General features: G+C 51.1%; 3 protein-coding genes across 10 annotated transcripts; 2 read left to right on the top strand and 1 right to left on the bottom strand.

Moving 5' to 3' along the window:
- The first annotated feature begins 1,627 nt into the window (after positions 1–1,627).
- On the top strand, positions 1,628–9,314 carry IRF6 (interferon regulatory factor 6). Its single transcript, XM_042800320.1, has 8 exons — positions 1,628–1,786; positions 5,181–5,357; positions 6,271–6,475; positions 6,933–7,055; positions 7,159–7,305; positions 7,530–7,922; positions 8,326–8,444; positions 8,753–9,314. The coding sequence occupies exons 2-8, from the start codon at positions 5,184–5,186 to the stop codon at positions 8,972–8,974; spliced, it is 1,383 nt and encodes a 460-aa protein (XP_042656254.1). The 5' UTR covers positions 1,628–1,786; positions 5,181–5,183; the 3' UTR covers positions 8,975–9,314.
- A 393-nt stretch (positions 9,315–9,707) lies between these two features.
- Positions 9,708–10,830, top strand: CUNH1orf74 (chromosome unknown C1orf74 homolog). The gene has a single exon (XM_033009594.2). The coding sequence runs from the start codon at positions 9,720–9,722 to the stop codon at positions 10,512–10,514; it is 795 nt and encodes a 264-aa protein (XP_032865485.2). The 5' UTR covers positions 9,708–9,719; the 3' UTR covers positions 10,515–10,830.
- Positions 10,831–11,412: 582 nt separating this feature from the next.
- On the bottom strand, positions 11,413–27,256 carry TRAF3IP3 (TRAF3 interacting protein 3). Of its 8 annotated transcripts, none has more exons than XM_042800053.1 (17): positions 26,739–27,255; positions 26,405–26,629; positions 23,509–23,855; positions 22,152–22,266; positions 21,575–21,632; positions 21,323–21,347; positions 20,886–20,915; positions 20,525–20,620; positions 16,537–16,608; positions 16,129–16,269; positions 15,310–15,447; positions 14,933–15,068; positions 14,085–14,147; positions 13,946–14,005; positions 13,262–13,407; positions 11,850–12,122; positions 11,413–11,672 (listed from the first exon to the last, which is right to left on the bottom strand). In XM_042800053.1, exons 3-17 carry the CDS (start codon positions 23,797–23,799, stop codon positions 11,589–11,591), a joined length of 1,728 nt encoding a protein of 575 aa, XP_042655987.1. In that variant the 5' UTR covers positions 23,800–23,855; positions 26,405–26,629; positions 26,739–27,255; the 3' UTR covers positions 11,413–11,588. The 8 variants fall into 8 exon arrangements, with proteins under 8 accessions (XP_042655987.1, XP_042655986.1, XP_042655989.1 ...); XM_042800052.1 differs by having other exon boundaries at positions 26,405–26,538; XM_042800055.1 differs by having other exon boundaries at positions 26,405–26,538; positions 26,763–27,255.
- Positions 27,257–27,380: the final 124 nt, after the last annotated feature.

The raw sequence follows: 27,380 nt of genomic DNA, 5'->3' as shown, positions 1-27,380 counted from the left end.
CTTCAGCAGAGGCTGGTAGAAACTCAAGAAAAAAAAAAAAAAAAAAAAAAAAAAAAACAACGCCAACCCTGCAGAGGGCTGGGAAGACTCATTTGTTTGGCATCCACGTTACCTGTCAGGAAGGCGGCAGGGTGCCGGCGGGAGAGCACCAACGTCAGTGAAACTGTAGGCCAGGCTAGATCCTTCCCCCACGCCGGAGCAGCCCTCGCCCAGTCATTTTGCTGCATTGCTCCATTATTTTAAATAGCCCTGACCTGCCACAGGACCCCTCTCGTGGGTTGGCAAACCCACGTGTCCTTACAGGGGACTAAAAAGAGCAGAGCTCTGCCCGGGGTGGCTCCCAGCCCCCTGTCGCAGACCGCCCGGGGGTCGCTGTTGGTGGCTGCTTCCAAAGCTCCCTGAGCATCAGCCTGCAGCATCCTTAAGTTTCCCTGTCGCCAGGCAGGACGGACACGCGGACAGGAGGAATGCGGCGAGGATGAGCGGCGGCTTTTGTGCTGACCCGACTGAGGAGAGATCAAAGATCCCTCAGCCTTTGGCTGGGAGCTCAGCCCAGCGTCTCCGCGCGTCTCTTCCCAGTCACTTACCAAACTGGCCATACTGTTAAGCGTGTTTTTATCCAGCAGGAATAGCGATAGGGTAGAAGGTGTTACTACAGGAGCCGCTGTCCCTTGTTTTGCATATCAAAAAAGGTCAGGTACCGCTAACCAAACCCATCTAAAATCCACCATGGAAGTGCTATCCCACAAAGAAAATGCCAACCTGTGACTGTCACCTACTGTCTTTTGCTTATTGACCAAAAGATTTTATTATGTGGTGACAAACTCCTGCTAAACATTGCCTTTGAGTAGCAACATTTCAGTGATGAATGAGGCCTGAAACGTTTATCTTGCGCTCCGTAACTTGCAAGGCAAACTTTCCAAGAAAAATGCAGAATTACATTTTATCTGCGTATGAAGATTTTTTCAAAATTTTGCACAGCTCCAAAGTCTGACAACAGAATTGAGCTTCAGATGTAAGTCAGCCTTTCCAAAACCAGGACTCAGCACTATCCATCGCGTTCACGATGGGAAGGAGAAGGGGAATTCCCACTGCTTGTTTCTGGTTCGGTGAAACTGAATAGCAAAGTATTGTCCGGTCTCTTGAAACCAAGATTCAGCACTGAGTCATGGTTCTCCACCTACGAGGAAAAGACCTGGAACGCAGGGATGGCAGCGGGGCCCGCAGAGCCCGGGGTAGGGGTGGGAGCTGGGATGAGACGGAGGAGATGTGTGTTTTGTTGCTTTTCAGAGAAAACTGCGTGCCCGTGGTGTTGGGTGAAGCCCGGGTGGCTTTGAGTCCCGCCGCTGCTCCGCGCTATGGCCCGGCTGGGCCAAAACCGCTTTGAACCGCGAACCCCCCCCTTCCAGGGACGGTTTGGCTTTCTCTCCGAAATCCCCCGGTTTTGAAAGAAAAGCGACGCGGTAAACCGATGTTCCGCTCGCCCCCGAGACCCCCGGGCGGGGTGGGGGACGGACACACACACAGCCACGTCGCTGGCGCAGCCCCGCGGAGCGCATCGCGGAGCCCCCCCCGCGGGCGCGGAGCCCCCCCCGCGGGCAGGGGCGGAGCGGGGCGGAGCGGGGCGGGCGGCTGCGCCCGGCGCACCTGGGCAGGTGAGGGCGGAGCGGCCGCCGAGTGTGCGCCGCGGCCGCGCTCCCCTCGCCCCGCCGCTGCGCCCACGCGTGGGGGGGGGCGGCAGAGAAGCCCCCTCGGGGCGCGGAGCCGCTGCCCGCCCGCCGGAGGGGTAAGTTGCGCTGGGGCGGAGGGTCGCGGTGCCCGGTGGGGACGGGACCGATTTCCCCAAACACCCCACCCCACCCCCCCCCGGGCCCTTCGCTGAGCCCCGTTCCGCGGGGGGGGGGGGGGTCCGCGCCGTGGCGGGCGGAACGGGGTCCGTGGCCGGGGGGAGTTTGGTTGGAGCTGGGAAACACGCGGGACTGCGCGCAGGACACGCGGGGGGGCCGTGGGAGGGTTCGCGGCCCGGGGCTGGCGGCAGCGTCTCGATCGGGCTGGGGGGGACAGGGGGGTCCGAAGGCAGCCGCGGGGGGAAAACCCGCTGAAAATGTCTGTTTATTGCTCCCTTCCCCATCTGCTCCCGCGGCCCGTGCTGTATTAGCCCTAGGCTACGTCTTTCAAGTCGCTGTAAACCGAGGCCTAAAGTTAGGGGATGGGTAATATTTGCCCCCCCTCTCCACCCCGTTCACCAGCAGCGCTTTTGGACCACAGCTTTTACCACCCCGAGGACCCAAATTCTCTGTAATAACTCATGCCCCTTCCAACTGAATGGGCTGTCGAGGCGTGGCAGAGGGCTGAGGTTACCAGATTGGGGTGCAGGGAGTGGGAATTGTCAGAGTTAATTATGCTCAAGGCGTGTTGCTCGCCCTGCACAGGGCAGGGGAGCGCGGGTGGCTGCGAGAAAAGTGATGTCCAGATCTCTGAAACGTGGCAGCTACAGGCTCCTGGCGTAGGGAGGCGATTCAGTGTGGGGCACTTGGATGGAAATTCAGTTTCTCTGTGAGACAGCTGATGTTAAGGGTTGAGCTGCCTGCCTTTGAGAAAATTCATCCAAACCCATTAAATATAGGAGAACATAACCAAACAAAGGTGATGAGCGAGGAGCGAGGTCCGGTATCGCTGTGATGAACCCAGAGAAAACCCCTTCCTTCTTCAGAGGGCCGGTGAGCGGGGTGGAGGGGGAGCAGCGGGCACGCAGGCGGGGAGCGAAGGCATCTGCGCAGCCGGGCTGGGACGGGCTGCAGGTCGCGTCTTCCTGGTGCGCTGGGTGCTGCTACGCTGGCTGGCACCGCGCCGGAGCCCCGAGAGTCACCGCAGGAACCGGGGCTGTCCCTCACCCCCGGGGCTGCAGCCCTCGGGGAAGTGGCTGCAGGATGTCTGCTCGTTCCTGCGCCTGCTCGAGTTGTTCTTGTTGGGGTGGATGTCTCCCCTCCAATGACAAACGTCTGAGTTAATAATAATTGGGGGTACAGGGAATAATGGCATCCCTGACCAGAGCTGCATCAGCAGCACAGGGATGTGCTAATTCCCCCCCCACACCAGACAATTTGAGGGGGAATAAAGCGAACTGGAGGGTTCCTGGGTATGTGCACTGAGGAGTCTTGGGTAGGGGCCAAGCCTCCCTTAGCAAATCCAATTAATAGCATGAAGACATTCCCCGAGCTCACCCTTGCAGCCCCCAGAGCGGGAGCAGGCTCTGGTGTTAGGGGACCCCGCTGGATCGAAGTTGAAGGCTGCAAGAGGCTGACTCACCGTCTGAGCCGAGCAATGGGATTCAAGTTGATTTGCTCTCGGTTATTGTGTCAACAAGTCATCGGTGATAAAAGGTCATAAAGCATTGTAATGTCACGTATTGACAGATGCTGTCTGTATGCGAGGGACAATTCAGTCCTCGTACGGCAGCGCCAGCACACCCTCCGTGTGACCAGATTTATTTTGTTTGAGGGAGGCATGAATTTTCCTCCTGGTCTTGCAAATGCGCGTGCACACACACGGTGTAAGTTGTTAGAAGCAGAGGGGGCTGCTCGTAAAGTTAAGTGTACCAGAGATTGTGGAAACAAGCTTTAGTTAGGATTTCTGTGTTACAATGAGAAGTCACTTTTTTTTCCTTTGCAAGGGAAACCAATACCTGGTTTTGGTTTCAATTCTAAATCCAGGATTAAGCTGGATTTTGTGTCTTTGCAAACCTGCTACTGAAAGTTTAATTCTGATAGCATTTTTGACATGGGTAACTAATACAGCAGGGTTTCAGAAACACACAAATAATTTGGATGATTGCTTTCTGATCCTTTGCAGCTCCTGTGAAGCAGTCTGCTAATGTGCCCAGGTCTTTGATGAAGCATGTTTTCAAACTACCATTTAAAGATGATTTTCAATTGAATCTGAACTTTTTATTTGCTTAACAGATAAATTAAGTTGTGTTCAGATTCATTTTGTGTGAACAGTTGCATCTGAATAGGATCTGCAGGTATTTGAACAAATAAAACCTGTTCCTAGACTAGTTCTTGGATAGGATTTTTTAGTCTTCTCTATCTCTGCTACTAAACACATTTTGCAACTCCTGCAGCAGTATTCAGGGCTTATAGCAAAGGTTTTACTTTTCCTGTAACTGCTTTATTAATGGGAATATTTGTAATTTCTCATGTCTGTTTCCAGATTTACAAATTAACATGAGAGATACACCACCTAAGCATGCATGCAGTGTGAAAGTCTAAAGATACCAAATGCTGCCTCCTCTTGCAGAGGGACAGTCATTCATTTTGTTTGTTTGGCTTTGTGTCTGTTCTGCACAAGAATAATATTGTTTGTTGGCTGCAAATGTAGTAGTGACACAGGGCTACTCAAACAACAACACATTTGATCAGTTAACTACAGCGTTGTTTTTTAAAAAACCCTAAACATTAAGTCAACATCACTTGATTTTAGCACGAGCGCAGGCAGACTTGCAGTTCATGTCCTTCTGGATAAACATCCTGCTTACTGTAGGTCAGTGATGTTTGCGAATGATTATACTGCGTTCAGAGCAGTCATGAAATGACTTTCAGAGGAACCTTCTGTCTCTGGGATAAAACCGTCCCTTCCACTTCAGCCTGATGCTTCCACCTTTGCCTCAGCTGGGGCGAAAGCCTCTGATTCGGCGCACATTAGTTTTTCTCCTCCTCGATGCAAGTCTGACACGACTGAAGAAGAACTAGATCAGATCGGCCCCTTCGCTAAGGCGTACGTGGAGGCTTTTGAAATTCTCCTGCCTGTTCTTGCCGTGGCTTGTTTGTGGCTTTTCCTCCTGCGCAGCGTTCACAGCCCGGGTTTGATTGGGGCTCGCCCTCCGTGCGCTCAGCTAACACAAATAATGCGCCGTCTCAGCTTACGGGAATATTTAATAGTGAGTTGTTGATCTCGTAACAATTATGGTCCCCGCTTAGTGATGCGTTTGTGACTCCTCCTGGCAGAGGAGTCATCTAGCTGAATCTGAATTAGTGGTTTCAATGTGCAGTGATATAACAAACAATAGCAGTAACACAGCATAGGGTCCTTTTTCATTAATTTTTTTTTTTTTTTTCAAAAGCATATGAGTCTCAACTAACGTTTAGCAATTGATGTACTATTATCCCTGTCTTTTGTAGACGATGGCGTTACACCCGCGAAGAGTTCGCTTGAAGCCGTGGCTGGTAGCCCAGGTAGATAGCGGTATGTACCCTGGCCTTATCTGGCTAAACCGAGAAGCGAAGCGGTTTCAGATCCCCTGGAAGCACGCAACTCGGCACAGCCCGCAGCACGAGGAGGAGAACACCATCTTCAAGGTGAGGGAGGGGACAGCTCGGGTATACCGCGGCTCTTCAACAGAGACAAAGGCTTGAATTGTTGGCCTGGGAGCTGGGCAGGCATCTCAGTAGCTGTCCCCAGGCACATTTTGTCCTATTTCTTTGACCTCAGATAAGCCACTTTGTGCACCTGGATGCCAGGCTTGGCACTGCCTGAAACGGTGTTGAGTTCTTTAACCCCTTCCGACCACCAAAGGCCGGGCGATGTCTCATGGCACGGGCTCTGGAAGATTACTGCTATTTGCTTCGTCTGCTCGGTTTAGGATGTGGTAGCTGGCTTGTTCTTAGCAGCAAACCATTAAATACTGTGACAAAAATCTTAAGATGTCCACCACAAACTTCCAGTAGTCATCACTGCTGTCCCTAATATGCTCATCCCAAGGGATTCGTTATAACTCACGCAGTCCTTTGAGGAATTTCTGACCTCTGTCTTGGAGGGATCTTGGACTGACAGTCTGATCTGGGGGGGGGGAGAGAGGGAGAGGGCCAGCTGGATGTCTGTGGCTGCTCTCCCACTCCATTCTACCTGAGCCCATCCCTCCTGAGCAGGGTATGGCTCACGGTCAGAAATGACTTTTGGTATTGAACCTGAGACCTAGAAAAACTCAGTGCATAATCCTGTACAATTTATATTTTCTTAACTTGTATGAAGATGCATGTTCAGAATTGTTAATGGTTTTTAGAAATCTGGGTTTACATCTTTTTTTTCTCCCCCTTCTTTTAATGGGAAAAATATATTAAAGCAGGAATTTCCATTGTTGTTATCAGAAGAGCTATAGTTAAGATTTCTGCAAGAGAAGGATTTTACAGTGAATTTGTTTGGAAGATTGATTTCTGATAAAAGCTGCTCTGTTGAGAGGGCTGGACTGAGCACTGTGTACTTTGTCCCCAGGCATGGGCCGTGGAAACGGGAAAGTACCAGGAAGGAGTCGATGAGCCAGACCCTGCAAAGTGGAAAGCCCAGCTCCGATGTGCTCTTAACAAAAGCCGAGAATTTAATTTGATGTATGATGGCACCAAGGAGGTGCCCATGAATCCTATTAAAATTTATGAAGTGTGCGATATCCCGCAGTCCCAGGGATCAATCATTAATCCAGGTGAGGGCCTTGCTGACACAGGGCCGGTTACTGAGCAGGCATTTGTCCAATTCGAGTTCCTTTTCCTCCGCGGCATTAACTCTCAAGCTGCCTTTGTGTGCAGCAGAAAGCAGCTGCCATGTGTAAGCCCGGCTGTACTTAAACGAAGAGGACTTTGAACCATAGTGTACCTGTACTGAAATTAATAAAGCTGTACACAATTGCATGTTTGCTGCTAAGCAGTCCAATGTTGGTGGTAGTTTATCTATATCCTTAGCTTTCTAGAATTATGTATTAACCTGAAAATAGTATGTTGTACAGATCAGATTTTTTTTTTTTTTTTACTTATGTTCTGAAAATAAACAAATACATTTCCATTATTGTGCAGAGGCAGTATGAAGATTACATCATTTTTTTAATAAATGCATTGCAGTGTTTCACATTGATCGACTGCCCACAAAAATGTGCTTGTTTGCAGGTTCCACTGGCTCAGCTCCATGGGATGAAAAGGATAATGATCTTGATGATGAAGAGGAGGAAGAATTGAATCAATCTCAGCATGTCCCTATTCAAGAGACGTTTCCATTTCTTAATATCAATGGTTGGTGGCATAGACTGATGTATTAGTGAAGGTATTTGCTTGGAAATTGGTGCACGCTTTAAATAAAATCCTGATTTATTGAAGAACTGTTTCCTTTTTGTAGATTCTCCCATGGCTCCAGCCAGTGCAGAAAACTGCAGCCCTGAATCTGTGTGGCCAAAGAATGAACCTCTAGATATGGAAATGCCCCCAACTGCGCTGCAACATGACTTCTTCAGCAGCCCTGAGCTCTGGATCAGTTCTCTGCCAAGTATGTATATGGATTTGTAGCACTTCTGTCGTTGTACTTTAAAAAAAAAAAAAAAAAGAGTGTTTTGACTTTTTTTCTTGTGGCTGTTTGCTTATTAGCGTGGAGAACTGTGTATAGTTCAAACATCCCTGTGACTGTAGCGTGGATTGTGTGCTGTGTCTCTGCTACTGATGCAGTCAGTACATGCAGTCCAGGAAAAGCCATACTGACAGTTTCTCTCTCAGTGACAGACCTAGAAATCAAGTTTGAATATCGAGGAAAGGAGACTGGCCCGACAACGACTGTAAGCAATCCGCAGGGATGCAGACTTTTCTATGGAGAGCTGGGTCCTATGCCAGACCAGGAAGAGCTCTTTGGGCCTATTAGTCTGGAGCAAGTAAAGTTTCCAGGAACAGAGCAAATCACCAATGAAAGGCAGAAGATCTTCACAAGTCGGCTGCTGGATGTTATGGACAGGGGACTGATCCTGGAGGTCAGTGGCCACGCCATCTACGCTGTCCGGCTCTGCCAGTGCAAGGTGTACTGGTCTGGTCCCTGTGCGCCTTCCTCCACCACGCCAAATTTGATCGAGAGGCAAAAGAAAGTCAAACTCTTCTGTCTGGAAACGTTCCTAAGCGGTAGGTAACTTCTGCTTCTGGAAAACAGCTTTGGATGCTGGTCTGGGCACTTGGTGGCACTATTGGAAAGGGTGGTCTGCGCTGGGGCTAAGCCTGGATGCACCGGTTTGTTTGCTGGGGCGTGGGTAGGGGCCACCGCTTCCCTGACCTCAGTGGACCACGGAGCGGGTGTGCATCAGGAGGGAGTGAACGTACACTCATTTAGTGCTCTGAAAAACAGAGGAGAGCCTTGCTTTTAAAGAAAGCTCTTCTGGGTGCAAGAAGTAACCTATAATTGTGTAAGAGGTGGCTCTGGCGAAGGACAGTGTGTAGGTAAGACCTGGAATGATACAATGAGGTGGGATGTGGTGAGTGTTTCTAAGGGAAAGAGGACAACCCCACAGCATTCTGCTTTTCTTCCCAGAGCTGATTGCCCATCAGAAAGGACAAATTGAGAAACAGCCACCGTATGAGATCTACTTCTGTTTTGGAGAGGAGTGGCCTGACGGAAAGCCCAGGGAGAGGAAGCTGATTGTGGTTCAGGTAGGGGCTGAGGCTCTCAAGGGGCACGGGCCAGCCTTGCTGGGGCTGGTGCCTTGGCTCTGGGTGCCGGAGAGCTGTTCTGCTCTGTGCTGTGGTTACTGGCACTGGGAAGCCCCAGTAAGACTGGTGAGTTTTGTCACAGCAAATACAGATGCTACGTGTGCCGGATAGCACCAGTCCGTGAGTGCGCTTTAGATTATTGTGGAAACCACCCCCTGCATCCAGGGCAGGGGATTCCTGCAAAATAACAGGAATATACCCTGCGACCATTAGGCTAAAACAACCGGCTGCTGCTTCTTCTTAAACAGGTCATTCCAGTTGTGGCCCGGATGATCTATGAAATGTTTTCCGGGGACTTCACGCGTTCCTTCGACAGCGGCAGCGTGCGGCTCCAGATCTCTACGCCCGACATCAAGGACAACATCGTGGCTCACCTGAAGCAGCTGTACCGGCTGCTGCAGAACCACCAGGAAGGGTGGCCGATGCCGGCCCCGGCCATGCACATGGCACAGCCACTCCCAGCCCAGTGACAGCCCCTCGGCGCTGCCCCAGGGTCGCTTACGTTGTACATACAGAAAACTACTTCTTAACAAGTGCCTTGCTTAAATCTGAATAAAATCTGTAAATCTGGTCATCTGATTCAACTTCAGCGGTCTATGGTACTATTGTTTGGAGAGTGTTCAAAACAGAGGGGATTACAGGAAGGCCTCTAGCTCCTTCAGCTGTTTGCTTAAGCAACCAGTATGTATAAATCAGATTTTCAATCCTGTAGTATTTTTTAATCCGCTCTCGATTACATTGTATATAAATAATCATTAGGAGGGGGGGAAAAAATAAAATCTGTGCTCTATTAAAACTGTGTGGAGAGTATCACCTTGTCTGGTTTTATTTCTCTCTTTAGCGGGGCTGTAGCTACGCACTTGGGCGGCTGACGCTTCTCCCCGCGTGGGTGGGTGTTGTTTTTTTTTTTTTTTTAATAGCTCTGTCTACACCGCCACCCTGTACACACAGAGATACTTTAAAAAGCAGGTTAGCGCGCCGTGAGAAGCCACCCGCAGCTGAAGGCGGGGGGGGGTGGCCCTGCCCGCGGCTGCCCCGCGCTGGGGCTGAGGGGTATGGAGGCGGCCTGCTCCCCGCTCCCGAACAGGCCCGAGCGGCTTCCGGGGGCGAGAGCGGCCTCTCCGGGCGGGACGCAGCCGCTCCGCCCCGGGCTCCCGCCCACGCCAGCGCCCAGGCCGCCCCGGAAGCGCTGGGCCGGGCCGCGCCTTCCCCGCCATGGAGGCGCGGCTGGTGGCGGCGGCGCGGGAGGAGCTGGGCCCCGCGGCCGGGCGGCGGTGGCCCGCGGCCCGCGCCCTGCAGCTCGCCGGGGAGGTGCTGGCGGTGGCGGCGGGGCTGAAGCCGGCGCTGCTCTACGACTGCGGCGCGGCGGGCCCCGCCGAGCTGCGGCGGTACCTGGCCCGGCTGCGGGCGGCCGGGCTGCTGGCCCCGCGTCGCCTCCACTTGCTGGGCGCGGAGGGCTCGGCCCCGCTGCTGCTGCGGCCGGGGCTCGCCCGGCGGCGGCTGGCGGCTGTGCTGCGGGCCAGCCCCGCGCCCTTCGTGGACGTGGCGGCAGGCCGGCCGTGCCCGGCTCTGTGCGGGCCGGCGGAGGCCGAGGCCATCAGGGGCCACCTCGCCGCCCTCCTGGCACACTTAGGGGCTGCCGAGGCCACCGGCGCCGGCCCCGTCTCTTCCAGCGAGGTTGTCCCGGCGGGCTGGAACCTTTGCACCGTTGTCGGGGTGCTGCTGGGCTACCCGGCAGCCTACACCTTCCCCGCGGAGGAGGGTGCCGAGAACTGCCTGGCGCTAACGCCGCTGAGAGTGTTCACGGCCCGCGCCTCCTGCCCCAGGATAAGGGACGGTCTCAGGGTTCAGATCTACTCCTTCAGCATCCCGGAGAGCCTGTGCGCGGAGCTGAGGGCGGTGCTGGACGCCTGGCGCGAGGAGCTGGAGGAGGCCTTCGCCGCGCAGAGTGACTTTGTAGATCTCTGCATTTCGAGCGAGGTGGTGTCTCTTCCAGCGGTTGCCTTGTAAAACACAAACTCTGACTTTTCAGCCTGTTTCTCACTTGCATCAGCGACTTGAGGCGAGGGATCTGGTTCCCGTATGCGCGGCCCACTGAGGCTCTCTCAAGAGGTCCCTGAGCAACAAATGCTGAATTTTTCCAGTCTCGGGCCCTGGACCTCGTAGGCCAGTTGCAAATCAAACACGTGTACTTCCCAGAAAACCAGTGTGTGGATGTACATACTCACTGCTACTATGCAGCTTCCATCCAGGCTGCAGAAAAGTAAAGTTTGGGTGTATTTATTTGTGGCAAACAGCTGTGGACTAATAAAAAATTTGAACAACACGGTCTTCTGAATTTGCAAATTTTATTGTAGGCTCCGTACCATATTTACTACTTGTGCGAGGTGGTGTCATGCACCACCTGGTAGCCGAGCCTGCACGTGAATGAGGGCAAGTGCTACTGTAAAACCTGCACAGTTCAGCTCCAAAAGGGGCTTAAAACCCCCGTGTCTGTGGAATTAGTGTGGTGCTGGCAGTGAAAGGGAAGTGGATGTGACTGTGGGGACACTTGGCCACGAGAGTGGCTAGAAGAATGGTGGGCTGAACTGGGAAAATTGCCCACCCAGTTGGGAAAATTGCTCCGTGCACGGGGAGAATATGAGGGGACTCTGCTAAAAAGCCCCCCCCGAGCTGGGTTTCTTTCAGCTATCAGTAGAGATGATGAGGGTTGAGTACCTCCTATTTCACAAGGCAAGAGAATTTTGTAGTCAGCCACCAGGCATGAAAACCAGGGAGCTGGATCCCAAGGGCACAGGATGCCCCGTCCTGCTGCTCTGGCCCTCCCGCCCCCCAACAGCGGCATCTGGAGCAGCTTTGTCCCTCAGCACAACCTTCAACTGACGCAGAATAATCGAAGCAGCCAAGGGAAGGAGCAATCTCCCAGCATTTATTTGCGCTGCGGGAGTTTGGAGTGAGACCAGCTCAGGATATGAACCAAAAGGCAAGTACAAAAGAGCAGACAGTGCAGTGCGGCGGGGGTGCGTTGCTGCCGGTGAAGCAGAAGTCAGTTCCTGCCGTGAAGTCAGTCATCGAGAAGGTCCTTCATGGTCTGTAACTTGCAAGGAAGGTGGCTATGGCCATTGCTATCACTGCCACCAGGAGAGGGATCCAGTGACCGCGCTGTCTCTGCAAGAAGCAAGTGTTACTAGGAGATTGGTGGGGAGAAGAAACTTCTCCTCCCATCCCCAGCAAACATGTCATTCGTCTTTCTGCACTGCACAAATACATGGGGGAATTTTTCCCAGACCGATCTGCAGCCTCGGTCCAAAAGCACCGGGGGTCGGGGTGAAGACCACCTCCCACCTTTGCCTGCTTGCTCTGGAAGCGGTTGAGCTCGTCCCGGCACTGGCGCAGCCTGGTCAGGCAGGAGCGGTACTCCTCGCTCAGGGCCTCCAGCTCCGAGCGCAGCTCCTTGCACTGCAAGCACAGCAAGGGGCCGTTAGCAGGAGGGATCCCCCCACTCGTGTACGCACCGAGGGCGGCAGGGCTCCCGCAGCAGCTGCAGCGCTTCGCCCACGCACAGGCGCTGCGGCGATGGGGGATTTTCGCTTCTGCTACCTCTACGTCCGTATGTACCTACAGGGGACAGAGCAGAGCTCAGTGTTACTGGGAACCTGGTGGTAGAAGCAGTGCCCGGTCTGTTAGCATCCCATGACCTGCTTGGCTTTGCTGCCATCTTTCACATCACATGGGAGAAAAAAAAAAAAAATAATTATTTTTTATGGCCACAGGTGTGCGCAGATCAGGATGAAGACATGGAGTGCAAACTTATGGCAGGTTTCTCCTCTCATTCTGAAACTCAGTCTGCATTTCACTGACTGCAGGAGCAGAGTCCTTTAAACCTCCTGAACGTGGGACAAAGCACTTTGGTTGTGCTGCACAACCCCAAAGCCCAGGAAATACCTTTTTTCCTGAACAGCAATACAACCTGAAACCCTGCTGCCTTCCTGGCAAGCAGCGTGTCACCAGCAGCAGCCGTGGAAGAGGCTGCAAAAGCCCCCGTGGGGGCAGCTGGGCCCCCCCAGCTGTTCCCATTTGCTGTGATTGCACTTTACAAAACCCTTCCCCAGGTGCTGCCGGGTGATGCCTGATGGGGGTGGTGTGCTCACCAGTGTGGGTTAGTAGGACAAGCTCTTCACTTGTTTGGCTCTAAGCTCTGCTACAGTAAGTTCTAAATCCTTTTTCATAAATCCTTGTTGAATACTGCTGTAAGAACGGTGGGGCTGTTGGTTGGCAGAGGGCACTGTTTGATGGGAAAGAGCATGTAAGAGGCTGAAAACTTTTGAATTTTTTTGCAGCCCAGTTGTAAGGGCACTGTGTTTGTTATAAGCCCATTCCTGTTATTTGCAAGCCTTTTTTCTTCCTCATCTCCCTCCTTTGTGCTCAGGGTTTCAGCTCTCATAGCATGGTTTCGGCTTTTCCCTGTGAGACTGTTGAGGCTCTCCTGTCTGTAACAGCAGAAATGGGTTTGTATGGAGAAGACTCTGCTGCTACAGCCCCAGCTGCGGGGCTGCTTGCACGCAGATGCTGCATCAGGGGCTTAGGTGAGGCTGCTAGCAGGATAAAAATTCAGCAGAGATAATCCTTGCAGGAGTTACCAAATTTAGGTTACTCCCAGGAGCTTTGCTATGTTGTTGCTGGAGCACTTACACCAGCAGCTCGCTCACTCCCCAGCAGGGACCTCGGTCCCAGCCATGATTCAGTGACTTCCTCACCTCGTTCTCCTTTGCTGTAAGCTGGGATGTCCTTCTCTGCATCTCATCCTTCAGACTTTCTTCTCCCTCCTCAGGGTGCTCTAACAGAGCATTTTGTTTTTCCGTGTCAGGAGTGAGAGGTGGGGTCTGCGTGGTGAAAACCTGGTCTAGAAAACAGTCAGGCTTCTGATGAGAAACAGGTCCAGGCTTTCAGTTTGCTTTAGATCTTGTTTACCTAGCACAGTTTAAAGATAATATTTATGTGCCACACGTACAGCAGAGGACCCAGGAGCTGTTAACACAGGCCTGCCTCCGCTGTAGCTACAAGGTAATTATCCTTAGAGGAATATTTCTAAGTAGCTACCAGAAATGGAGGGGAGGGAGAGTTAAAATGCCCTTTATTACTTTTTTTTTTGGAGTACCGCTGTAGTTGCAATTATGAACTGGAATGTATTTTGTTTGGAAAAAAGAAATGGCATGGCTGCTGAAGTAGATTTTGTAATGAAAACCATTTATTTTTTAAAGTGTTTGCAATCATAAATACACTTATGTTTTAATGTTAACTAGCAAAATATAATAACTTGCTTTGCGCAGCTTTAAAATAACCTTTTATTCTAAACCAAAGTAGACTTCTCCTAGAGTCAGGTCTAACATTCCTGTGTCCAGTGAGAGGAGTGCTAGGTGGGAGTTAGAAAGTTTGCTGACCTTTCCTTTGCACCGTCACCTCCTGGGTCTTCTGTTCGTTGGCCTGGTTCTGTATCAAGTCTGTGAATGTAAAAAGCTGCTGTAATTGTCCACAGGGCGAACGCCGGCCTCTTACTTTGCGCATCTTTGTGTTACTCACTGTGCAAATGGCTGATTGTTGCCTCCAGTGTTACCTTCTGATTTTGTTCTTCTTGCAGTTTATCTGAAATAATGATAGAAGAAAAATCAAGGTTGATGTAAATCTCTGTGTATCTTTATGAAAGGATGGCAACTTTCCCTTTCTCGTGTGTAAAGAGGAGTGGATATTGTTGGTTACTCTGATCTTTCTTCTCTGAAGGGATGTGATTTTTAGCTGTTAATTGCCCTTTCAGTTTTGGCAGCTTTTTCTAGTGTGCCTTGCATTCTATTAATTTATAGTTTATTTTAAAGCTGTTCTTGTGAGACCTGTTACGAGAACAGCACTGCCACCTCTTTACTCTTCCTTAATTATGTTTTAAAATAGCCATGTGAAGTATGTGTTAGTTTCCTTTCCTCTATCCAAATTGGTACTTTAAGACACTGTTAGCATGTATTTATACACTGGTAGTATCAACCACGGTGCAGCAGCACCCCAGACAGTAACAGGCACTGCCTCGCCACCCGAGCTCACTCGCATTGCTGTGTTTGATGGGTCTGACAAGGATGCAAAAGTCCTCATCAAAGCTGAGGACCCATCTTTGATTTTTTTTTTTTTTTTTTCAGGTCTTCCATTATTTTATTCTAGAAAAGTCACTTGACTTTAAAGTCCTTTAATCCGGTTGGAAATGAGTTTAGGAGCTATTTGGAAAAGGCTTTCTCGGCAAGCTGCGCGCGGCACATTCAGAGAGGGTGAGCCTTTTGTGTGCATGTCTACTTGGCTTCCAGGACCGGGATGTTAAGAGTATTTCCCGTATATGCTCTGTTCACGTGGAGGACAGACTCTCCCCACCATTCCCCAGCACTCGATACCTTTGATGGCGCCGATGTGCCGAGCCTTCTGGTCGTTGTCCTCCCGCAAGGCGCTGGCTTGCTGGTGGAGCGCGGCGTGCTCGCTCTGCAGGCTGTGCAGGGCTCGCCGGAGCTGCTCGCCCTGCGCGTCTGCTCGCTGGGGGGGTGAGAAGAGCCCCGGCATCGTCACCCCAGCCCCACGCCACGAGCACGCAGCGTCGCCGGCTTTCCAGCAGCGAAAAGCAGCCACGAGCCGAGGACCGGGTTGCGCGTGTGGCCACTGTGCTTCATCGAGGGGGTTTTCTTACTATCAGTGATCTCAACCCGGGGGCTTCCCTGCTTGCAAACTGGAAAACGCGAACTCCCGTGGATGCTGTTCCCGTGGGGGGCGAACGTACCTGCAGTTCGCTTTGCAGAATGTGGAAGCTGTTCTCGAGCTCGGTGTGTGCCGTGGTCATCTTGCTCAATTCGGCTTTGAGCGTGGTGTAGTGCTCTTGCCAGAAGGCAAGGTCCTCTCTCATCGCTGCCAGGCTTCTCTGGGGAGGGGAGGAGAGGAGGGACCCCTGGGTGGGCTGTGACCCACGGTCCCAGGCTGCCCCGAACAATGTCCACGGGCACTTGCGTGGGCTGGGGCAGCGCTGCCGCCTCCCGCACCCGGGTGTTAACAACCTGCGTGGGGCTGGTGCCATCTATGGACAGAGGCCTGGCTGTGGAACCCCAGCTCCCCTGCCGCCGGCAGGATTTAGAAAGCTGGTAATCTCTGAGATACAATTGATTTATTATTCTGAAAATATCAGCTAGTAATTTGGGTTGAGCCACGGGACACCTGTCGGGGAAAATCCATTTGCATATAAAAGAGTCAGTCCAGAAAAAGGGTCTCTGGAGACCTCATGCCCTGGGTGTCTGTGTGCGTGGATTGCTTCTCTGTGTGTACAGAGCAGGGAATGGGAAGAAGAGATGGTGGAGGAGAAGGGATTACACTTCAAACTCTACAAAAGCAGCATATTTCCCCAACTGTGTACTGTTTTTAATAACCTGATGTGTGGCTCACAAAATGGGCACAGGTTGCCACTAAAATGCTTTGGACTTTGTTCAGTAGCTAAAAAATGGGGGTTCTTTACTAATGGTAAGCTAGCCATTGCCTTCCCCTGAAATGTGGGGGCTCTTTGTCATAGTAGGAGTAGATTAAAGCAAAGCCAGTTTAAAATGTTGCTTACTTGGGAGTTTTGCAGCTGCTGCTCTGTTTGGAGTTTATCCTCCAGCATCTTCTGAAGAGCCTCTTTAGCCTTCTGCTCGTAGGTCTGCTTCTGGTCCTCCATCTCTATCAGGATCTTTTTCACACACTCCTTTGAGTAACTCTTTAAAGGAAGAATTAAAGTGCTTGAAAGGTCTTATCTGACATATTCCTGATCGTGCTAGGCCTGAATATTAGCAAATCTAGAGTGTGTAAATTCTGCTGGTACGTTGCTGTGAAACATTGCCTCAGCAAAGAGGAAAAATCATTTTCAGATCTGTATCTAATCAGATTGCTCTAGAAACTGAGACCCAGCCTAATTACATGGTTCAGTACTTTGTTTTCATGCCTTTTTTCACTCATGTTTGGTTCTCAGTGAATCAGAAATTACCTGGGTGCAGGCCTGCAGCTGATTTTCAAGTGCCCTTAGTTTACACTTCAGTTTATCCTCGTTCAGCTGGCCCTAGGGAAAAAACAATTGAAGTGATGTGTGGAATCATGAACTATACAATATGCCTCCTTCAGTGTTTTGTTAGCTTGTGTTTTGATTCACTTTCTCCCTTTCCTTCATCTATAATATTGTGGCTAAATTTGGTCAAAGCCTTTTCAATGCTTAGAGTTCAAATAAACCTTCACGGTCTCAGAATAAATGGGATATGGGGGAAGCAAAACTTCTATGCATTGCAAAACTCTCCCGAGGCAGTTGCACTGGCTGCTGAGTGCAGGTACTTGCAGTGAGATGAGCGGTTAGGAGCGAGAGGGTTTCAGGTTAGTCTGGATGGGTCTGGCAGAAGCCTCGCTCTGCCTGTCCCCACGCACAGCCCTGCTCCTTGGCCCCTGGTTCCTCCCTGCAATGCTCCTGGCCTAAAGCTCCAGCTGGTGCTGAGGTCTTGTCTTGCTGGTTCCCTTGGGAAATAGGTTGTGTCTGTGTTGCAACACCTAGCAGTTGTGCAGGGGGATAGAGGGCAACTGTGATGATTCATTTTCCTTATTATAATCTCCTCTCAGTGTTAGTCAGGCTTCTTAGGTTTTGTGAAACCAGACTGCATGCAAATTCAGATAAAATTTCTAGCAAAGAGTTCACGTAGGCTGTTTTTTCCACCACTGATACTGAGAATGCTGGTATCCTCTCTGCTTACTGCTGTTTGAAGTCAAGCCTCTGAAAAGCAACTCCTTGATGTTACAGTAATAGCTGTTAGACCCAAGCAAAACCAGATTCTCTGGTGTCTTAGCACTGTTTAAATTTGCACAGAAGTAAGTTTACAGTCCCAAAGACTAAATCTTCCCAGTTCGGTTGTTGGTACAAAGAACTACAGGCTCTACCCTTTCAAAGTAGGTGGACTTTCAAAAAGCATTTTTGTATGTGAAATATTATGCCTACTTTTCCTCTGCAGTTTGCTTTATTCTACTGTCTGCAAAGGTTCATGTTGGAGGGTGGTGGTGTTATGGCTGTTGTGCACAGGTGTAACTGTGCAAAGTACAAGGCAACAGAGCACTGGGTCCTTCCTACGCTTCAGAGCAGAAATGTGCTGGCAAACTCCTTTCATGGAGATGCAGCTTATAAATTGGCAAAAGAACACGGAGGATAAAGATTTCCCTAAATGGAATAAGCTGTCTGTTAGGGCTGTTACCAGAACAGCATGGCAGCGAGGGGTGAGTGTGTGCACATATGTGGGAGGGCATAAGAAATTCTGCTTCTGACCAGAAATTTTATGTGAGCAAATCTTGGTCAAGCTCTTGTGTTAGATTATCTACATGAAAGGGGCTGCTTTTTTTTTTTTTTAAAAAAAAAATAAAAATCAAAACACAAAAAACCCTTAACAAAATAAACAAACAAAACCCCCACCTGTATCTAAACAAGATACCAAAGACCTCCAAACCCTACAGCCACCATCATCTCCTGGTGGTGGTTGCGCCTCTGTCCTGCACTGCGCCTTTCCAGAGAGCCCCAAGGCTGGATCCCAGGCAGAGGGGAGGGTTAGCACTACCATGCTCAAAATACACCTGCAAATACCGGATTTGAATCCTCTGTAGCCCTCTTCAGGGAATCTGAGGGTACCTGTATGGGCAGCTTCAAAACCTCTCTCACACTCTTCTGCATTTCTCTACCACTGTCATTCAAGTGCCATGTAAGTATTTTAAACCTGTCTTGGCTGACAGCTGTAGCGTTGTGGTTGTCCTGTGATTGGTGAACTCTCCGATACTCCTTCCCTTAGTAATTTTAAATAGCTGGTTTAAAGCAAGAATAATAAATGCTGTTTCTGAAATGCTTCCAGTTTGCCCAAACATGATGCTTGTGCTAGAAAAATAAGTCCATATAGTAGTAGTAATGCACTAGAAATGACACAGCTTAAACTCTGCAGAGCTGCAAGGTACTTCCAAAAGTCAGGCTCAACTTCAGAGGTCAGGAAGGGAAGAAAATATGTTAAGTGGCCATTTGTTTCCTTATGAAGAGAACAGCTTAAAAATAATTACTCTTAATAATCATAACTGAGACTTAGTTAGCTTCCTTCATCTGGCAGCATTTTCCAATCAGCTGAGCAAGTTTTACAACAGATGGAGGGATTTAAGGTACAGACCTGTGGTAGGAAGGTCTCTAACTAGGAGTAAAATCATGGGAGGGGGGAAGGAACAAAATGCTTTATCCCTTCAGTTCAACACCACCCCCATCCTCCTGCGGAGTATTCACTTGCTCCGTCACGCCAGAAGCCCCCACGCCTCACCAGTGACTCTGTGGCTGTTTCAGGAGTTACTGCCGTAGTGTTCCTGTGTACGCGACAGCATTTCTTTGAAACCCGAATTATTAGCAAGGATAAAAAGCAGCTGCGACAAGCTTTTGGCATCTCACCTGTGCCTGGAAACAGGCAACCAACTGTCACTTACCACGGCACAGCGTTATGGTGTGGGACCTGTCCGTACCCCCTGGAGAAGCCCCTTGCCCCCAGCCCCAGCTCCCCGCGGGTCCCCTCCAAGCAGCCACTTCTGCCTCCTGTGCCCCCTTGGTGCCAGTGGCAAATTAATTCTTAGTCTGATGAAAGGCTGAGCGCAAGAGGCAGCAGCAAAGTGTCTCTTCTGTAGCAGAGAGAGCAAGAAGCAAAGTGCACCCACCTGTTTCTAATCTGAGGTTTCATGGCTACTTCTTGCAGAGCGTGTCAGGGTGTTTTTTCCTGCTCATATTATTTGAAGCAGCAAGCGAAGGCGGAAGTTGCTAACCGCAGAACATCTAACACAAGTTTTTTTTTTTTTTTATATACCATCTCACCCAATCACTCACTTTTTTGCCCCAACAGAACTTTCAAACCACTTTTTTTTAATGGCACAATGAACTGTAGATTAGTATTAATTTTAATAATCCCATGTAAAATATGTCATATGTTGTGGAAAATACACCACCTTAATTTTGCGTCCTGATAGCAAAAAACCATGGGCCCTTGTTCAGTGCTGCCCGGAGAATTTAGTCTGAGCTGTGGGGAAATAGTTTGGTGCAGGATCATGGTTCAGCAGAGCCCCTCAGGCTGAGCATTGTGGTGCTGGGTCCCCTGACCTGTGTTTGGGGCCCAGGATACGGCCCCGAGAGGGCTGGGGGCAGGGGTGGGTGTGGGGATGTCCCGGCGGCCCGGGCGAGGAGCGGGCTGGGTGGCCGGGGGCTCGGCAGGAAGGCTGCAGGTGCTGGGTGGGGGTTTTTAGCCGTTGTGTTCTCAGATTAACAATTGGTCTGTTTTTTCCCCCATCCAGTGTGGTGTTTGCCAGTGCTTGGGTGCACCGCTTCGGTGCATCTAAAATTTTTATTTTTGGGGAAAAAAAAAAAAAAATTGCTTCAAAGTATTTGAAGCTTGTTTTGACTAGGAAAGAAAAGTTGGTGGAAGATGGTTGTTTGGGTTTATTCCAATTTTTTTTTCCCCATTTACACAATTCTGCTTGCTTTTTATTTAAGAAAAAGTAGAAAAGGCAAGCATAAAATAGACCCCCAAACTTTATAGAAGGGTTTTATAGTTTCTGTTGATCTGTTACAAAATGTACTTTGCTTTCAGTCCTTTGGGGCACAAAAGGGGAAAACTTCAAGCAAAGTGACCCCGTAACTTCTGAGTTTGTGTTCAAACCTCCCTAAAAAGAAAGGTGCCAGCAAGGGAAGAGGCAGAGCAAGCAGCTCCCCGCAGGTGAAGGGCTCTGCACGGTGTCTGCTGGGGGACACCGCTGCATCCTGAACCTGTAACATCTCCACGCCTGCAACGCACCGAAGCCCGGCGGAGCTGGAGCTTGGCTCGGAGGGAGAAAGGGAGGCCCGGGGGCTGCTCTGGTTTCTGCACCCGAGCCCGGATCTGCCGAGGCAAAGCCTCCCCCAGCCCCAGCAGGAATAGCCTCGTGCAGCGCTCGGGTACCTGCCAGGATTTTTCTGATGCTTGCAGCAGCGTGGAGAGAAGCTCCTGCAAAATCACCATCTTCTGCTTGAGCAGCAGCTCACGGTGCAGGGCCTCCTGCGGGGAAGGGGAGAGCTGGTCAGCGGGGAACCCCCAGAGCAGACAGGGACCCCCCCGACTCCCCTCTCCAGCTCAGGGTCAGGCCTTCTGCCACTCTGGGGGTTTCAAACAGGTCTTTGGGGTCAGTGGCTTATCTGTAGGCTTTCTTGGCCACATTAAAATTGGGCGTGTAACACCCCTTCATTTAATAAGTTTTAAAGTATTACTGTACTTGCCGAAGACCTGCTTTCCCAGTGGGTACTTGGCAATATTTGGTACCTACCTTCAGGTAGTTGGACAGCTGCACCATTTCCTGAAAGGGAAAGCACAGATGTTTAAAAACATTAGGATTGTTTCAGTTTACAAACATTTTATGAACTGGCTACAAATTCCAAGTATTTTGAAATACACCTGACGTTCCCAGTCTATATTTGGGTGGAGGAGGAGACCCTGTTGAGGTTTGTTTTTCCAGGGAAGTGAAAATATTTTCTGCAGCAATTTACAGCATTGGAGTTATGGCATCTTTGCCATGTAGTGTATCAAATCAGGGCAGTTACTGAATGAGAACAGTCGATATCCGTGGGGCAGAAATGCCTTTCTCTCCTATAGCAGCAGTGTCATTATTTTTGAAACGATAGAAATGTAACACCAGTCAGAGGTTTTAGAAACTGATTTCATTTGCAGGAGTGTAGGGCTAGTTATTATCTGTGTTTTACTTACCTTATTTAAAACTGCTATTCCACAACTAAAATAAAAAAAGAGAGCGTGTTAGTGAGGTGAGTGCCGTGCAGGGGTCTGCAGCAGTCCATGGCTCTGGACACCAGCTGCTGCCCCCAGCCCGGGCAGAGTTGTGGGCACTTGCACAGCAAAAGCTTGTGCCGAGGTGAAACGTGTCTGGGCTCGAGCACCGGGGGCTGCTGCCCTGCGGGTGTCCGAATTCCCAGCCCAGGGAAGGAGGAAGGCCTGGCTCACTCTGTCTGCTGGCTCGAGTCTTTTGCTCCTGCGTTTGGATTTGTAGGGGTCTGGGTTCCTGTGAAAGCAAAGTGAAAAGATGTGAATGATCCCCCTGTCCGAGGGGCCAGGAAATTCTATTTCAGTGTCAGATGGCATCGCTTCTAGGATGGAGAGCAGTTGTTTTAACAGCGTCCAGTAACACAACTAAGTAGGGCCAAGAGGCAAAGAAGAGTCCTGCTGGGATGGACAGAGAAGTGGAAGTAATCCCACAAACTGCCGTTAGCCCCCAGGCCCCTGGATAACGTGGGGCACTCACAGGGAAGCTGTGGGACGCAGCATCTGCTCAGCAGTGCTGGTTGTTAAGCCATGAGCTGGGCTGGTTTGTCCCTCCACAGGAAGAATTCTTAACACCTGCATCCTGCAGGGGAAACAGTCTGGGATGGAAAACTCTGCAGGAGTGGGGCTGCTGGCAGGGGAGCTTGGGCTGGAGGCAAGATACCAGCTCGTGTTGGAAACCGCTCGATGGAGACTTAGGAGTGGGAGGGAAATGCCACGGCTGCTGTTGTGCTGGGAGACCCGAGCATCCCTCACCTACCTTGGGTGTTGAAAGAGGCACCTCGCCTGGGGATGGCTTCTGCTGAAATGCTGAAGGGGACGCTGAGGCTGAGCAGGGAGGGTGCAGGGGGAAACACGGGGCAGCTCCACTGGTGCTGGAATGAGAGGGCAGCTCGAGTCAGCATCTCTCCAAAATGGGCTGTGAGGAATGGAGGGGAAGAGGCTGTGGCTGGGTCAGGCTTTGCACCTGCAGTGACTGGGTAGAGAGCATCAGGGAGATGCTGGGAGACCGTGGCAAATCCACAGGGATCTGCTGCTTTGGCTGCAGCAGCTCCAGAGCTCTGGGGAAGTGGAAGAAAACCTGCTGGCTTCTGGGGGCAGGGCAGGGAAACATGACACACCAGAGCAGGACAGGGAACCCCCAAAAAGTGTCTTGAGATGTTTTTGGAAAAGTTGAGGACTTTTGGTGGCAGGGAGCTGGGTCTTGGCTTGGGCCTCTGCTACCATTTGGCTGCCTCGGAGTAGAGGCACCTGTTCTGCACTGGCTTCGTGCCGGGGCTGGGGGAGCAAAGTGCTCAGCCCATTGCCCCTCTGCCCCCCCCTCCTGCCCCTTGTTACCTCTGCAAAAGCAAACAGAGGAAGGCACTGTGCGCGGGCTGAGTGCATGTAAATGCTTGTCCCAGATTCCTGCTGTCTAGCAGATGATTAAACCCAGTGAACTAAATGGCAGCTGGAGTAGGTAATTGCCCTGCATGATCTTGCACTGCAAAGGGAGCCGGAGGGCGTGCCTGTGGAGGTCACCTCGCGTCCCACTGCCTCTGCTCGGGTGGATTTGTGAAGCCCCTAGGCTGGACTCACAGCGTACAGGGGCAATTGTTCATTCTGCATGGGGTGTAAGGTTAGAAGGAAGTCTGCTTGGCTCTCAGGTTGGGGTGATTTGCACTGCATCTTTCTATAGATGTTATTCAAGGCAGCGAGTCCCCTGTGCAGCACAGGGTAGCTAATGAGTACCAGGGAGTCTCCGAATTCCTGCACCCTTCCTGCTGACAATGAAGGTGATGGAGGGAAGCCAGATGTTTAGAGCTCAGTCTTCAAAGGTAAAAATAATTCGTGTCAGTGCAAAAGTGTAATCTGGCGGCTAGGATGGGGGGTTGTACTTGGAGGAATGGCAGAAAAATCTGTCTGGTTCAGGGTTTGGAAGAAGGAGAGGAGCACACCGGGAGGGAGATGACAGCGTTGGGCTGTGCCCAGCCCTGCAATTCATAAGGAAATGTGCAGGTTTGTGCATTTTCACTTGTTGGTTGTGCTTTGATTTGGATCCTGATGCTGCCGGGATGGGCGGGCAGGCTGTGGGTGCTGCCGTGGGTGCTAGCCAGAGCTCGGGGGGCAGGCGTTACCTGGAGCAGCACGGGCGGCCTTGGATCCACCCGCAAGGAGCCATCCTGGGGCAGCTCCTGTCCGGGCCGTGTCCTTCCAGCGTCGCTGGCCAGGTTTCTCCTCCTCAGGAACTCCCTTTGCCGGGGGCTCTGCGGCGGCCCCTCCGCTCCCCTCCCGAGGTGGCGGCAGGTCGTCACGTTGTTCCGTCGCCGCAGGTTCTCCCGCGTCTCGTGCCGCCGCTCGCACTTCTCATCGTAGCTCTCGCTCGCGTGCCTGTGCCGCGGCCGTGCCTTCTCGGGCTGGCTGATCATGTTGGGCACAGCTCGGCTGGTCTGCGACCGCCCCAGCTGCTCTGGGGTCCTCTGTCCTGATGAAACCAAGGGAAAAGACATGATTTGAGTGAAAACCAATTATTTTTAAGATTAAGTGAATGTGAGGTATCGAATGCCGATTCTGGAGTCCTGATGCAAGCAGAGTTCCTGGAGCTGTTGTCCATGAAGTGTGTGTATTGGCTGTGTAAAACACACTGTGCTGTTAGTGCTCCTCTGCCGGGTGGGTGCTCACCCCGGGGGATGCCGGGAAGAGAATTTCAAACAATTAACGCAACCTCATGAAGTTGGCCTCGCTACCAAGTAATGATGCTTCCACTGGTAGCATTTCTTTCCTGACAAAATGAAATCTCTGTTATTCGAACTGATTCTTTTGTGCATGCTGTTATGCTGGCTGAAGAGCTATAAAGAAAACAATGAAAATGCAGGAAGAGCAAGAGCTGTTATTTCTGCAGTACACTTTGAGTGTGCGTTTCTTTTGCATTTTTTTTGATAAGTCCAAATACAGTGGTGCTGTGGGACTTATTCTTCAAGTAGTTGCACCCCATTCCTTAGTGGTGGCTGCCTGTTCTGTGTGCACAGAGGGCTCTGGAGCAGTGAAAACCTCGTGGTGTTGTAGGGGTCAGGGGTGTGTGTGTGTGTGTTTGTTTGCTTGTTTTTCCAATGGAGTATCTGGCAAAGCCCCTGCAGGTCTGAGCACAGCCACTCTCTGAAGACCACAGCTACAGAGTGCTGCTTTCCCTTGCCCGCTGGTTGCTCCCGCCTTCCCCAGCTCTTGGGTTGGGTGCTGGGGGACACTTTGCTTGTTCACTTTGGTGTGTCCTCCCCCCAGCCTGGCTGGCTGCAGCCCTGGGCCTGTGCGTTAGCCCAGCTGTGACTCGGTCCCTTCATTGCAAATACCAGTGTAGCAACTGATCCTTACGCCTGGGGATTAATTCACTGGGGAGCTGTGCTCAGGAGCTGGGGGCACGGGCTCTCCAGGGTACCAGTTTGCCTCAGGCACGAATTCTGCCTCCATTCCTGCGGACACTGTGGCCCAACCAAGGCAGCGGCTTGGCCAAAGGAGGAGCTCCTCCATTTCAGCATTATTGCACTGTTTATGTGCGCATGCAGGACATAGATAAGAAACCTTCTCCTTCCTGCTGACATCTCTGCACCCTTGCAAGCCACCAGTGCGTTCTTTTTGTACTGGACTTCGGTCCTATCGAGCGTATTTGGACCTTTGCCTCTGCATCAGTTAGAGAAAGCTGAGCAACAGCTACCTACAACTGCTCCTTTTACTTCCTCCCCTCGAGCAAAAGCTGTGTCACCCTCCCCTGTCCCCTCACCCCCTCAGCAGCAAAGAGGCTCATCATCCCCGTGCACATCCCACAAACATTGCTCTGAGGGTGCCTGGCCCTGGGGGCTGCTGTGACTGCGTGTGCTGTGGGGCCTTTCTCATATTTAGTAAATCATGTTAATGTAGGATGGGGGGGTGGGGGGAAGAATTCTAGTCTCTGAAAATTCAGGTTAAATGTTCTTCAGTATCATACCACCAAAAGGTCATTGCTCTCATTCTGTCCCAAGCAATTAGGAAGTTGTTGAGTCTAATGGGAAAAAAAAATGGGAACAAGTAAACTCCATTTACATCTATAATACTTCTGTGCCTTTTAGTCTGCATTAAAATCTGCTCCATAATTCTTTTTATTGTCCTGTGCTAGCTGTGGTGTGCTCAAAGCTCATTACTAGTGCCATGTTTTCACTGCAGGGGCTTCCTTTGGAAGGAGAGCAGTGCTTTTGGGGTGGTCAGCTCTTGCTCCAGACGGGGGGGGGGGGTGGTGCCTGCAAACCCCCAGCCAGGACACTGCTCCCAGCGCTGAGCCCGCATGGGATGTGGGCTTCAAGACTCCCGAAGTATGGCACTCGCTTATGTGCTCTTATTAATTTTCTATTTGAATATGCTTTCTTCAAATGGCTTCTGAAGCATTTCTAATTTTAGCTTACATTTCCTGAAGGATCCCAACAGTATTTCACTGTTCACGTGTCTCTCATCACGATGCAGCTGGAGGAGTCTGGGGGGTATAAAAGGCTGAGCAGGGTATTCCCGTGCAGCTTCCATGTCTGTACCACAACAACCCCCTGTGCTCGCCCAGGGCCTTGCCTCTTGGTGCACGCGTGTTTTCCTTGGCCCCGCAGGCACTGCAAGGCCTGGCCAACAGCTCCAGAGAAATACAAGTCGGGTGTACGCCGACACCCCGCAGCATGCTTCCTTGAAGCTGGGTACGACCTCCATAGCTTGGGACAAAGCGTGTATCTACAGCCAAACTGCTCTCAACTCTTCAGGATGCTTTGTTTTTTCAGCTAATTTTTCTTAATTTTAGAAATGGCCCAACTGCACCTTCAATCCGGACCTTGGATGTCCTGCGTGGTCCCCACTCATCTAGCTCTTCCCATCAGGAACAGCTCAGCCCCTCTCCCACCTGCGCTGCCTCTGGGCTGCCCAGCCTGTCACAGAGCATCCCCAGAGCAGCTCTTGTAATAGCCTCAGTTAACCAAAAATGGGCTTTAAAGCAAGGTAAAACTTAAAGAAATATAGTCCATTACTCACCCCAAGCTGAGCAAACTGTAGAGGCCTTCTTGACAATCTAATACTCTTATTTCCTCCTTCTGTTACCCCAAATTTTCCTCTCTAATTAACAAACATGTCCTTTAGCTTTGCTTTCCAAGCTGTTACACTTCTTGCTTCAAGGGAAACAAAAAAAAAAAAAAAAAAAAAAAAAGAAAATGCTTCTTGCTGGTTCATGTTACAGCCTCCCGGTGTCAATCAAGTAGGCTGAAAGCGGGGTGAAAAAAGAGGAAAAAAGGTGCACGGGTGCTGCCTTTAGCACGGCAGCCTCGGCTCCCCTCCGTCCTTCATCAGCCCCGGCGCTGCGGGCACTTACCCGGCCTGGGGGGTCCCGTCCTACCTCTCGACTGCTGTGGAGGAGTGGGGTGAGCGGGGGGCTATCGGGCACGAACACGCTCCAACTGCCATCTTCGTGCCAACCACCTCATTTTGCTGCTCTCACTCTTTTTCTCGCTCTGTAAAACAGGAAACGTTGCAGCTGCAGCCGAGCCCCGGTTCCTGTCTGTGCTCCCAGCCCGGCTGCGGGGCGCGGGGGCCCGGCTTGTGGGGGATTTTGGGTTATCTTGGGGACCCCAAAGTCTCCAGCTTCTCTCTAAGCAGAGCGAGCAGTTATCTTTTGGGCCATCTCCCTTTATCGGTCTCCAACACGTGGAGGTCGAGTGCTGGTTCACGGCGCTGCTTGTGCCACTCGGTGACTGAGTCTCCCCGAGCTGCTTTGGGGTAGAGAAATCCAGACTTAGGGAAGTACAGTAATGCTATTATTTGAAGGCTTCTTGCAGATTGGATAGGAAAAAAAGTGTGTATCGGCAGCTGAGGAGAGGTCACCAATGGCAGAAATTCATTAAGGTCTTTAGAGAAGTGAAAACTGTGTTGATGCAAATCATGCAGGGAGGTCGGTTTAACCAGCTGGGCGCTGATAAGGGCTCTGTGCCTATGCATGTGGAAAAGGAGCACAAGT

This window comes from Tyto alba, unplaced genomic scaffold (assembly GCF_018691265.1).
Source record: "Tyto alba isolate M040663 unplaced genomic scaffold, T.alba_DEE_v4.0 Super-Scaffold_30, whole genome shotgun sequence".
In the NCBI taxonomy this organism is placed as follows: Eukaryota; Metazoa; Chordata; class Aves; order Strigiformes; family Tytonidae; genus Tyto; species Tyto alba.
The sequence above is the reverse complement of the archived record's forward strand: the minus strand, read 5'-3'. Positions and strand labels throughout refer to the sequence as shown.

Bases quoted from the DNA above. Each gene is read 5' to 3' on its own strand.
- IRF6 (XM_042800320.1), top strand. From the start codon at position 5,184: ATGGCGTTACACCCGCGAAGAGTTCGCTTGAAGCCGTGGCTGGTAGCC. The intron at 5,358-6,270 runs GTGAGGGAGGGG...CTTTGTCCCCAG, and splicing joins AGGAGAACACCATCTTCAAG to GCATGGGCCGTGGAAACGGG. The intron at 7,306-7,529 runs GTATGTATATGG...TTTCTCTCTCAG, and splicing joins CTGGATCAGTTCTCTGCCAA to TGACAGACCTAGAAATCAAG.
- CUNH1orf74 (XM_033009594.2), top strand. From the start codon at position 9,720: ATGGAGGCGCGGCTGGTGGCGGCGGCGCGGGAGGAGCTGGGCCCCGCG.
- TRAF3IP3 (XM_042800056.1), bottom strand. From the start codon at position 23,799: ATGATCAGCCAGCCCGAGAAGGCACGGCCGCGGCACAGGCACGCGAGC. The intron at 20,916-21,322 runs GTAAGTAAAACA...TTTCCCTTTCAG, and splicing joins GAATAGCAGTTTTAAATAAG to GAAATGGTGCAGCTGTCCAA. The intron at 11,673-11,849 runs GTGGGAGGTGGT...TGCTTCTTGCAG, and splicing joins TCCAGAGCAAGCAGGCAAAG to AGACAGCGCGGTCACTGGAT.